The 12,330-nt window shown below is 49.0% G+C and overlaps 1 protein-coding gene and 1 pseudogene across 1 annotated transcript in view; both read left to right on the top strand.

Annotated features, from left to right (window-relative positions):
• LOC105004807 (NKG2D ligand 2-like) overlaps window positions 1-10,275 on the top strand; it is an 11,794-nt gene extending 1,519 nt beyond the window's left edge. Inside the window, exons 2-5 of the mRNA XM_010862534.1 lie at window positions 7,373-7,636; window positions 7,873-8,148; window positions 8,753-8,885; window positions 9,733-10,275. Of these exons, the coding sequence (XP_010860836.1) occupies window positions 7,373-7,636; window positions 7,873-8,148; window positions 8,753-8,868 (656 nt within the window). The 3' untranslated portion in view covers window positions 8,869-8,885; window positions 9,733-10,275. The remainder of the gene's footprint in view (window positions 1-7,372; window positions 7,637-7,872; window positions 8,149-8,752; window positions 8,886-9,732) is intronic.
• Window positions 15-1,658, top strand: LOC105004824 (annotated as a pseudogene).
• Window positions 10,276-12,330: the final 2,055 nt, after the last annotated feature.

Raw genomic sequence — 12,330 nt, 5'->3', positions numbered from 1 at the left:
ATGTGCTACAAAAAACTTCGGTCTTAGACAAAGCCACTAGCAGAACTATTTATGATCCTGTTTATGCAGCTCCAGCTACTTCTACCCGTGTGTTTTATATCAGCGCAGGGGTTTGCCGTGCAGTTATATTTCTTGTAGTAATAATATTAGCTGTTTTGCACCTTCATAGTATGACAAGAATTGAACTGGAAGACAGCATCAGTGTCCAGTAGTTCCCAAGGGTTGTCTCAGCCATGTCCCAGATGACTCAGTATCTGTGAGGAGACACACCCAACAATAGTACTTCCATCCCGTTATCCTACCTTGTGGGTGGGTAGAGGAGTGTCTTGAGAAGTGCCCCTCTTTTGGAGGCCAGAGCTAAGGTGAAGGATATCGAAATATCCAAGGAGAGGATAACTCTATCCACGGAAAGGATGTACTCCAAGAAGGTAGTTTAGGGCGTATTTTCCATGGGATTTATGTAGATGGAAAATATCCAAATAAAAAATAGCAATCATTTGTAAAAACAGAGATTAAGCTTCTGAAATTCAGGTGACAATGATATTCACTGAACATTGCAAGCTATGAGATCTTCATCACAGAAATCTTCCTCCTATTTCCCTTATGTGTATAGAAAAAAGAGAAAAGCCCTCATGATATTGCCTTACACGAATTGGGAGAATCATAAATAGTTTTCACAGCATTGCAAATTGTGTGTCTCTGTGTGTATTAGTCAGTCCTGTCCGGCTCTTGCCACCTCATCTACTGTAGCCCGCCAAGCTCTTCTGTCCGAGGAATTCTTCAGGCAAGAATAATGGAGTGGGTGGCCATTCCCTTCTCCAGGTGATCTTTCCAGCCCAGGGATCAAACTCGGGTCTTCTGAATTGCAGGCAGATTCTTCACTGTCTGAGCCACCAGGGAAGCCTGCAGCACAAATTAGTAGAGGCCAGTAATCCTCAGGCAATTTCTCAACAGGACCTGGTCCACAAGGTCAGATTGCCTGTGGAATGGATTACCTGGTCAGAAGAGAAGTCCTCCACAAAGACCTGGCTGCTAGGAGCTCTGCCATTGATGACAACCTCAAGTTAAGAGTACAGATAGCCCCTCTCCAGAATCTTATTCCCCATGGACTCTCACTGTGTGGGGGACAATGAAAAAGTGGGATCGATGGATGGCTCATGAACGTCTGGTTAAGAATGAGGTCTCCGGACTTCCCTGGTAATCCAGTCGCTAAGAATCCACACTCCCAATGAAAGGGCCTGGTTCGATCCTTGGTCAGGGAACTGGATCCTACATGCTACAACTAAGAAGTCAGCATGTTGCAACTAAGAGTCTTCATGCTGCAAAAAGATCCCAAGTGCCACAACTTAGACCCAATACAGCCAAAAAAAGATAGATATGAAAAAAATAATTTTTTTTAGTTCTCCAGTGCTAGTGATGTGTGGGCCTTCAGAGTGATAGTGTAGGAGCTCATGGCTCTGGGTCAAATACCCTACCTGGATGTCGACTCTTTAGAGATATGAAAGAAGGTCATCAAATAGCCCAGCCTATCAACTGTCCTGATGAACCATTTGCTGTGATGGCTTGTGCTGGGCCTTAGATTTGGAGGAGAAGCCCAGTTCCAGCAGCTGGCCCAGTGTCTCACAGGGTTCCATGCAGCCCTGGGGGTCTGTGTCTGACTGTCCTCTCACAGTCCCCCAGCATCAGGGGGACGGTGCCTGCTGAGGCCCACGTGGAGCCGGCCAGTCACATACATCACCCAGCACCGCAGAAGCACATTGTCTTCCAGAACACTGTGCCTTAGGAATGCCATAGCATCTGAACTTTCTAAGACAGACTTAATGATGTGGAATATTTTCTAGATATCACTTTCATTAGGTTGAACTGAAAATGTTTGTATAAATTTTTTGACCAAGAAATTTTTAAACAGTGTTATAAAATAAATAGTTTTTAAAATTGTTTCAGCACAAATACTTGGACTAGCTTAGTGCCAAGTGCTTTTTAGTTTTTACTTCATCAAAGTAATGTAGTTGATTCACCCTTGAATGTGCTGGGCTTAGTTGCTCAGTCGTGTCTGACTCTTTGCGACCCCATGGACTATACAGTCCCTGGAATTCTCCAGGGTTGAATACTAGAATGGGTAGCCTTTCCCTTCTCTAGGGGATCTTCCCAACCCAGGGATCAAACCCAGGTCTTCCACATTGCAGGTGGATTCTTTACCATCTAAGGCACCAGGGAAGCTCAAGAATACTGGAGTGGGTAGCCTCTCCCTTTTCCAGGAGATCTTTCTGACTCAGGAATTGCACTGGGGTCTCCTGCATTGCAGGTGGATTCATTACCTGCTGAGCCACCAGGGAAACTCTTAAGTTTCTTTCTTCTTCTTCTTTTTTTAAATATTTATCACTAGTCTTGGGAATTATTTGTCTATAAGATAGAATACTTTGTCTTAGAAAAAGAAAAATGAAAAAATGCTGTTGCCTTGTACAGGAAAAGGTAGTATTGGAGGAAGAAAACTTAAAAGCTAGAAGGAAAAAAAAAAGAGAAAAATGCAATAGAAATAGAAACTACGCTTTCATGAAAAATTGCCTTTTAAATTTTTTTTTAAATAAAGAGGAGTTCTGCCTTCTTACTTTGGGGAAAGTAGGAGTGGAATTCACTGAAACATCTTAAATTTGGCAGATCCTAGCATATGGCACCCCACTCCAGTACTCTTGCCTGGAAAATCCCATGGATGGAGGAGCCTGGTAGGCTGCAGTCCATGGGGTCGCTAAGAGTTGGACACAACTGGGAGACTTCACTTTCACTTTTCACTTTCATGCATTGGAGAAGGACATGGCAACCCACTCCAGTGTTCTTGCCTGGAGAATCCCAGGGACGGGGGAGCCTGGTGGGCTGTCGTCTATGGGGTTGCACAGAGTCAGACACTACTGAAGCGACTTAGCAGCAGCAGCAGTTCTCAGAGCCAGAAGTGGATTTGGGGCAGGTCAGTAGTAAACAATGGTGATTTTATTTATTTTTACTTTCTGGAAAAGGAGGATAACACAGTTCCAGAAGGTACACTCATGGTTTAAGGTTAAGAATCCCTTTTACTGCACCTAGAACAGTGCTATGCACAGAATGGGTGCCTGAGTTTTGTTGGGTAAAAAAAAAAAGTAAACAGATTATGTGCTTATCTTCAAGGCTGGCTTAAGTATAAAATGGATTTTTAAACACACTTGAAAAAATTAAAGAATTCAGTTTATTAAAAAAAAAATTACATATGCATCGTGAGGAAGGCTCTCAATGCCTAGCCATTGATCAGCGCGTCCCTGGAGTCAAAGCTCCTCCCACACAGTTCAGGCCGTTACTAATTGAAGCTGGTTATGACCCAGATCCTACCACTGGTGAAGTTAATAAGTGATGGAAAAGGAGAAGCTGGTTTGTTCAGGAGCCCTGGGAAATAGTGACCTAATGTTCTCAGACCACCTCTAAGTTTCCAGGTTAGAAAGGGAGCAGAGGTGGCTGCTGTGGGGCACATCAGCGTCTTGAGCACAGTCAGGGTGGTTGGCACAAGGCGAATGTTTGAGCACCACCAAGCTTATGGTTTCAACAAGTCTGGGGGTCTACGTGCTTGCCACCAGCAGTTTTTCTGTGCTGGGGGTCTGCTTCCTGTGGAAACAACTTGAGGCTTGTGTCAGCTCTTTGTTATCTTTCAGGGAACTGGTAATTTCATGACACTGCTATGTGGCTGGTCACAGTCTAAATTGTTACCAGTTTCCCAGCACAAGGAGTATTCCTTTCTCCATCTTCACATGTTCTAATCCTTAACTCGTAAACCACTGTTTTGAGACTCACAGGAGGCCTGGCTGACTGAAACTTTTCTACAAACAAGAGGCAGACAGAGACCATGGGGGGAGAGGGGGGGAGGTCTTTCCCACTAAGGCGCCCTTGAGCCGTTTTGGTTACGAGACCATTTATTTCCCATTTGTCCATGGTCCCAAGAAGCCCAGGGCCTCCAACAGCTAGTTGGAGAAAGTCTAAACATGCCCTCTCTCAACTGGCATCTTATCCCTCTGTCTGATAACTCACCCAACAAACCCCCCCACACCTGGCCCCGAGGACCTAACTTAGGAGGGACGGGAACAGGGTTTCCCAGAGTGTGACACAGGGCTCGAGGGTGAGGCTGGGCATCCCCACTTCTACCCTTTGGTCCCACATTCATAGTGTCTAGGAATTGGGACAGCAGCAGCCTATAATGGTTATTGATTAAGGTAGGAGTTGACAGATTTTTTTCTACAGAAGATAGTAAATCTCAAGGTCTCTTTAGGCAATTTGGTATCTGTCTCTGGGTGCAAAAGGAGCTTCCATGTTTGTGGAGCAGCAGGAGCCAAATATAATGTGTAAATCAACTGAGAACCAGACTTGTCCACTGTCCTCGTTTCTGACCCCAGTAATGAGTGACCCATCCCATAGAGAATCATCCAAGAGCTGCCTCAGTTGTCTGTTTATGAACCAGAAACTTACCATGTCCTGCCTTGTAGCTTCTGGTGGTGGGACTGTGATAGGAGTGTGGATCTGGCTGTTATGGGCTAATGCACCCCCTCTGCTATAGTCTGGCTTCCTTGGTTCAAGGAGCCGTAGGGGATACTGCATGAAGCCACAGATGTGAGCACACCTGTATCAACTCTGGTGTCAGGCCTAGGTGACCTGCTGGCACATCTTATTTGTTCCCTGTAGCCCTGGTTATGCCAAGCCACATAATCACTTCTATCCTATGACGGCTGGCCTATCTGAACTAATGGTTGGGGTTGGTGAACCCAGATCATGATGGGCAACTCTGACATTCCATGACCAGAGGCCTCGTCTCTGCCAGGCCCCAGGACCATACCAGGAGCCGCACTGAATGGTATGGGCTTTCTCACTGCAAGTGGTATGTCCTTTCTTCAGGACACCAGGAGTCTGTGTTGTGAGCCTCCAAGCAAAATGCCACCTACAGCATGTAGCACCTTTCTGAACACGGGAAGCTATGATGTCACCGGTTCTGTTGGGTCATCTGCCCAAGAAGCAGGTCCAGCCACACTCATCATTCATCAATTGTGACTGCCTTTGTGCCAGGACAGCAGTTGCAGCAGAGACCTAGGGTCTTGAAGCCTGGAATGTGTCATATGTACCATTAGAGGGAACCTAGGACCTCAGTGGTAATTCAGTGGAGATAAGATAGGGACCACAGCTCTGCAGGCCTAGGGAGATTGTAGGTTGGTACTCGTTTTCATTATTTCCTCCAGGAGATGATACTGTCTCCATGTACTATCGGGGGATGGGGAGTCAGGGTGAGAAGAATGAATGTGGAATCCACGACTATGGTACCTCACCCATGGTAGTTTACTAACAACACAGACTGTGCATTCGTGTCAGAAGCCCAGGACATGTGCAATGGACACTGAGTGGATCTGTGGACCCAGAGATAACCACTGTCAGCAGGACCTGGCACAGGTGTCTATTAATTGCCTGGTCCTTGGAGCATCGCTTCACAGCATGGGGGCCATGATCATGCTACTGTTCCTGTGCGTGGTGTTAGTAACACACTGGGTCTAATGAATGTGGGAGTAGTTTCTACTTCTGCACTTCCAGTTCAGTTCAGTTCATTCACTCAGTCGTGTCCGACTCTTTGCGACCCCATGGACTGCAGCCTGCCAGGCTTCCCTGTCCATCACCAACTCCCAGAGTCATGTCCATCGCATCGGTGATGCCATCCAACCATCTCATCCTCTGTCGTCCCCTTCTCCTCTATCCTTCAATCTTTCCCAGCATCAGGGTCTTTTCCAATGAGTCAGTTCTTCACATCAGGTGGCCAAAGTATTGGAGTTAGTTGCCCCAGTAAATAACCATGTGGCTCATCGGGAGAGTATGGAAGGACTTCTGCACTTGCTGTGGTGATGAAAGGGCCGTCCTCACTGGGACGTGGCTTCTTTCTCTGGTGATGCCTTCTGAGAAGTAGCTCAGTTCTGGAGATTTTGGTAGGGATGTTTGGTAGGGATGGCTGCTTTCAGCCTACTGATCATCCAGTCTTGTGTTTGTCTCTCTTTGTTTTCTGTCTCTCAGTCAAGCAGTTTGCATCCAGGTTCACTGACCATCTCTCTGCCTCTAGGATCACCCTGTGCTATGAGCCAGCATTGTACTCTCTGCAGTCAGGCCCTGGCTGGCATTGGGACTCTCTAATCACTTTCAGCTTCCCTGATAGCTCAGTTGGTAAAGAATCCACCTGCAACACAGGAAACCCCAGTTTGATTCCTGCGTCGGGAAGATCTGCTGGAGAAGGGATAGGCTAGCCACTCCAGTATCCTTGGGCTTCCCTTGTGGCTCAGCTGGTAAAGAATCCGCCTGCAATGTGGGAGACCTGGGTTCGATCCCTGGATTGGGAAGATCCTCTGGAGAAGGGAAAGGCTACCCACTGCAGTATTCTGGCCTGGAGAATTCCATGGCTGTATAGTCCATGGGGGTCACAAGAGTGAGACACGACTGACTGACTTTCACTAATGACTTTGACCATTGTACCAACTTTGCTCCTGACATACAATACTCCACCTGGAATCTGATCTTTCCCCACTTTCCATCCCTGTTCCTGCCGGAAGCCCACAGGAACACGGTCTCCTATCACCATCCCTGGTTTCCACAAAAGTCATCCTTGAGCTATTGGAGATGCTTCTCATCCATGCTTTCCTCTCAGGCTCCATAGAATCCATCAGGCTTTCCCATGGCGCCTGGTGGCCTGCACACTTTCCTGTCCTTTCATACCGTGTCTGCCCTGGCAGATTCACTTCTCTGAGCCTTTGATCCCCTCCTCTACCACCTGCCTCGGAAGTTCTGGATTTTCTCTTTCATGCCATGTGGGCTAGGCCTTTCTCCAGGCTTCCAAGACCCATCCTAGTGGGAGATCAGGAGCATCTCCCCGGCCTTGCTAAGTCCTGTGATCCGTAATTATAAACTCTTCCTTCTCCAACTTGGGGTTCTGTGCTCACCCGTCACCTCTTTGCCCCTCTCCCTGTCATCCTGCTTCCTCAGGAGCATCCCCTCAGGCTCCCCATCTCTCACAGGACACGGGGTTAGATTCTGACAGTCCTCTGTCATCTAGGCTTTTCCTGCATAGCAGCCTGGCACGTCTCTGCAAAGGTTATTATGCTGAGAACTGACCTGGTGGACAAGGGGACGCACCCAGGATGTGTGAAATTTGCCAGGCAGGGGACTCCTCCTCCTCCACAAGGAGAGGAGGGGCACTGGCTGTATGGTGTGTGTTGTGGGGTGTCATTGCTCTGTCAGCCCAGCCCTGCACTTTACTCTGCTCTCACATAACTGGGGGAAGGGGCCTCAGGGTCTTTTTCCCCAACCTCACCCTCACTGTGTTTTGCCCTCACAGATGCTCATTCTCTTTCCTATAATGTCACCATCGATCCTCGGCCCAGAGATGGTCAGCCATGGTGTGAGGTTCAAGGAGAAGTTGATCAAAAGGTCTTTCTCTCCTATGACTGTGGTAGAGCTAAGATCAAGTACATGAGTCCATTGGGAGAGGAAGTGAAAAGTATGAATGCGTGGGAAACACAGATTAACACACTCAAAGACATTGGAGACTTGCTCAAGGAGCAGATGCCTGACGTTATACCGGAGAAACACATAGACAAGGGTGAGTTCGAAAGTTCAAATGCAGGAGGAGTAGACTGGGGGCTTAGCTGCATCCACTGTTTTCGGGTAAAAAAAAAAAATTGGATATTGTGCTTCCCTAGTAGTCCAATGGAAAGAGCAGCTGTTGCAGGAGAGACTAGGACCAGATTAGCTGGGCCCAGGGGATGTGGACCCAGGTTGGGCAAAGAATCTCTCAAGCTCAGAGGCTGAGTTCTTTCTTTTCCTCGGTGGGGTCAGGCCCTCTCACCCTGCAGGCCAGGATGACATGCTGGCGTGAAGACAATGGACACACCAGTGCATCCTGGGAGTTTGGCTTCAATGGACAACTGTGCCTCCTCTTTGATTCGGAGAATGGATACTGGACAATGGTTCACTCTAAAGGGAGACGGATGAAAGAGAAATGGGAAAATGACAGAGCTGTGATGGAGTTCTTCAAGAAGGTCTCCATGGGAGACTGTCAGCGCTGGTATCACACTTTCTTGCTGCGCTGGGAGAAAATGTTGAAGACCGCGGGTAAGTGAGAAGAGTAGGAGAAAGTGGTAGTTCTCTCACGGTGACATGGACCCCCCCTCTGTGTGTGTGAAAATGATCAGTCAGAGGTGAGCTGTCCTGGGAGAACAATGCCCCCGGGGATGCTCTGTAATCCTCCTTCCTCTTCCAGCTCCTGACGTCTCTCCTCACAGCACAGGCCTTTGTACAATTGAACATGGATTCTCACTGATCCTAAACATGAGAGCATCTCTATGATTCCAATCTCCTTCTTAGTATTCCCTCTTTCCAGAACCTTCTTTTAGATGTCACCAATCCTACTTCTGGAAATCTGTCAATAGCACCTCTGCTGTCAGCTCCTGAGGACTCCATCCTGATGTCACCACCTCTGATGTCACATTAGTACTGAGTGGCTCTGTTGGAAATCTTGCTTACTCATTAGCTGTCAGAGTCCCATGGGGACCGGGTTCCTCCCTCCCTCCCGTCTCGCCTGAGGACCTGTCACAAGGGCCTCCATGTGTGGGTGCAAACAGGCTGCATAGTAGGGGTACCTGGGTCAGGGGGGCTGAGAAGGCATCTGCTTAGTTTAGGGGTAGGAACAAGGGCTTCACTCTCACTTTCCTTACAGCATCACCAACTGAAGCTCCCCTCAGAGTCAACTCCACGGCCACAGCCACCAAGCACGTCACCTGTATCCTCCCCGTGCTTCTCAGCAGTTTCATCATAATTGTCTTCCTGGGCTGAGTCCTTTCCAGGAGCAGGTACTGAGGGCAGAATTCAGAGGGAAGGCAGGGGCACAGGGCCTGGAGTGAGGATGGGGAAGGTGAATCCCAGCCAACCTCTGCCCCTCACTGAACCTCCTCACCCTGGAAATGACCAGGGTGATAAGACCACCTATCACCCGAGAGCAAGAACTGCAGACCCAACTCCAAAGGCCCGTTCTCACAGGAAGTGGCCTGGGTCAAGCAAGCAAGGCAGGAGCCCCACAGCAAAGACTGTGGGAAGGCCTGAGGCCAGGCCTGTGCTCCAGGAGCAGCAACAGTTCGGACTCAGCCTGTGGCCTGCACGTCAGCAGCCTCCTGGGGACCCAGAGCCTCCATCACTGAGAGGCCCTGCCTTGAGCAGAAGTGCCTGGGGATGGTGGGCCTGAGCTGGGGTGGAGGCGCCCAGCTGGGGGGACCAGGAAGAGATGGGGGGCAGGGACCCTGGTCCTGACAGCTGTGTGTGCTGCTGGCTCAGAGGCTAGAGGGGAGTGAAGGAAGGAGGTTTGCCTGCAGCCCCCAAGGCTGTCAGGAAGCAACGCCCCTCCTCCCCGGACCTGTTCCCTGGTTAGGCCCCCCTGAGGGAGGATCCGGACCTGAGTAAAGGGAGCAGATTGATTCCTCACTGGCTTCAGTCCTGAGCCTGAGCAGCGGGTGTCAGGGCCTGGGGTGCCTCTGTGATGCAGGAAGGAAGGAGGAGGTGACAAGAAGCTGCTGGGCCTGGGGTGGGGGTGGGGGTGGAGGACATAGGAGCCCCTCAGTGAGGGCGGGGCTGGAGAGGTGCAGCCCCAGGAAAGTGACAGGAGTTCCTCAGCCTCTTGGACCAACATGTCTTTCTTTTCTGCAGGAGACGGTGCTCCCAGGAAGCGCGACAGGTGCTCTGTCTGCCTCTCTCCTGCTCTTCACTTTAGATCCAGGAGATCAGACCCCATGAATCCTGGGTCTGTTTTCTGGTTACGGTGACACAGTAGATGCATCACCTCATGGGCTTTATCACATTTGGGGAAATCCCACTCAGTGTCTCTAAAAAAAAACAAAAAACAGAAACAATTTATTTCACCATTTCCTCCTGGTGCTAAGTGATGGAATTTCTACACGGAAATGCTCAAGTCCTTGAAGAAGGCTCCACAAACAGGACATTTTTCATCGTATTCTAGTTTGTGGATAATAGACTCTGCCTCGTGACCTCGTTCTTGCAAATGATATTGCAAGAAAAATACCATCTGCTATTACAGGACTCAGGGATTGTTTCTGCGTCTGGAGAAATCACCTCAGCCTATTTTCAATAGAAGATAGTTTTATTTACGACTGTTTCCCTTAATAATTTATCATGCTTAGTCGCTGTGTTAGTCGCTCAGTCGTGTCCAACTCTTTGTGACCCCGTGATCTGTAGCCTGCCAGGCTCCTCTGTCCATGGGATTCTCCAGGCAAGAACACTGAAGTGGGTTGCTGTTTCCTTCTCAGGGGACGTCTCCAACTCAGGGATTGAACCCACGTCTTCTGTGTCTCCTGCCTTGACAGTGGATTCTTTACCATCTGAGCCACTGGGGAAGCCTATTTATTATGCTAGTGCTATTTAAATAAAAATCTCAGTACTCCAGGAAACTTGAAGTATTTAAGATTTTTGTTTTCTAACCCCCAAGAGACGTCATGACGTTTCACCCTTTGTCCATCTTGTGGGATTCGATGTCCCTGGCGATTCTGAGGACACATGGTCTCAGAGGACACGTGCACCCTGTGTTCACGGCAGCGCTGCTCACAGTAGCCGGGACCTGGAAGCCACCTACACGTCACCCACAGATGAATGGGCAAAGAAGATGTGGGACATATACACAGGGCAGTATTTCTCAGCCTCAGAAAGAATGAAACAATGCCCTATGCAGCAACATGGATGGACCTGGAGAGTGTCATATTGAACGACATACGTCAGACAGAGGAGCAGAAACACCTTCTGAGGTCCTTCATACTCAGAATCCAAAACGTCGTGCTACAAGTGCTCTTACTTACAAACCAGAAAGAGACTCACAGACTTAGAGAATGAATTTATGGTTGCAGGGGGAAAGGATGGGGGGAAGGGATAGTTAGGGAGTCTGGGATCAACATGCACACACTGATTTATTTAAAATGGATAACCAGCAAGGACCTACTGTATAGCACATAGAACTCTGCTCAACGTTATGTGGCAGCCTGGGTGGGGATGGGAGGGGAGTTGGGGAAGAAAAGATGCATGTATGGAAGTGAAAGTGAAAGAAGGTTAGTTACACGGTTATGTCCGACTCTTTGGGACCCCATGGACTGTAACCGGCCAGCTCGTCTATTCATGGAAATCTTCAGGCAAGGGATACTGGAGTGGATTGCCATTTTCTTCTCCAGGGGATCTTCCTGACCCGGGGATCCAACCCGGGTCTCTTGTATTGCAGGCAAATTCTTTACCAACTGAGCCACCAGGGAAGATAGAGACATGCATGTGTATGTTAAATCCCTAGCCTAGCTTCTTTGTATTGCTCATTCAGGACGCCTGCACTCCTTTCTGGGTGTATATTTCCGCCTTGCTTCCCTCTTAAATAAACGAACTCTTTCTGTATGTCTCCAGTAATAACTTTGGTACCTGTTTTTACAGTTTTTGCCTCCTTCAGTTCAGTTCAGTTCAGTCGCTCAGTCATGTCCGAATTTTTGTGACCCCATGGACTGCAGCACGCCAGGCTTCCCTGTCCATCATCAAGTCCCGGAGCCTACTCAAACTCATAGACTTTTCAGTATGGCCATTCTGATCAGTGTGAGGTTCCTTGAAGGGGGAAGGAGAATAAATGTCAGAGGATGAGCAGTAAGAGCTACAGCGTCTCGGCCCCAGGATCCAGGGAACCTCCTGGGCAACAAGGACAGCCTTCAGGAGACAGAGCAGGTGGGTGTGCGCAGGCCTCTCATTGCAGTGGCTCCTCTTGTTGCAAAGCACCGGCTCTAGTTTGCCTGGGCTTCCAAAGCGCATGGGTTTAGTCGTCCTGTGGCATGTGGGATCTTCCCTGACCAGGGATCAAACCTGTGTCCCCTGCATTGGCAGGAGAATTCCTATCACTGTCCCACCAGAAAGCCCCCGCCACATCTTCTTTATCCATTCATTTTTCGATTGTCATTTAAGTTGCTTCTATGGTGTCTCAATAGCTCAGACCGTAAAGAATCTGCCTACTATGCGGGAGACCTGGTTTCAGTCCCTGTGTTGGGAAGCTCCCCTGGGGGAGGGCATGGCAACCCACTCCAGTATTCGTGCCTGGAGAATCCCACGGACAGAGGAGCCTGGTGGGCCACAGTCCATGAGGTTGCAAAGAGTTGAACACGACTGAGCTACTAAGCACACACACATTCTGCTTCCCCTGATGGTGTCTAGGCCCTGGTTCCCACCTCTTACCCTGGGCCCACAATTCTCCAGCTGAACGGCCTCAGGTTCTGA

Source organism: Bison bison, unplaced genomic scaffold (genome assembly GCF_000754665.1).
Source record: "Bison bison bison isolate TAMUID 2011002044 unplaced genomic scaffold, Bison_UMD1.0 scf7180017864483, whole genome shotgun sequence".
Lineage (NCBI taxonomy): Eukaryota > Metazoa > Chordata > Mammalia > Artiodactyla > Bovidae > Bison > Bison bison.
This window is presented reverse-complemented; position numbering and strand designations above follow the sequence as displayed.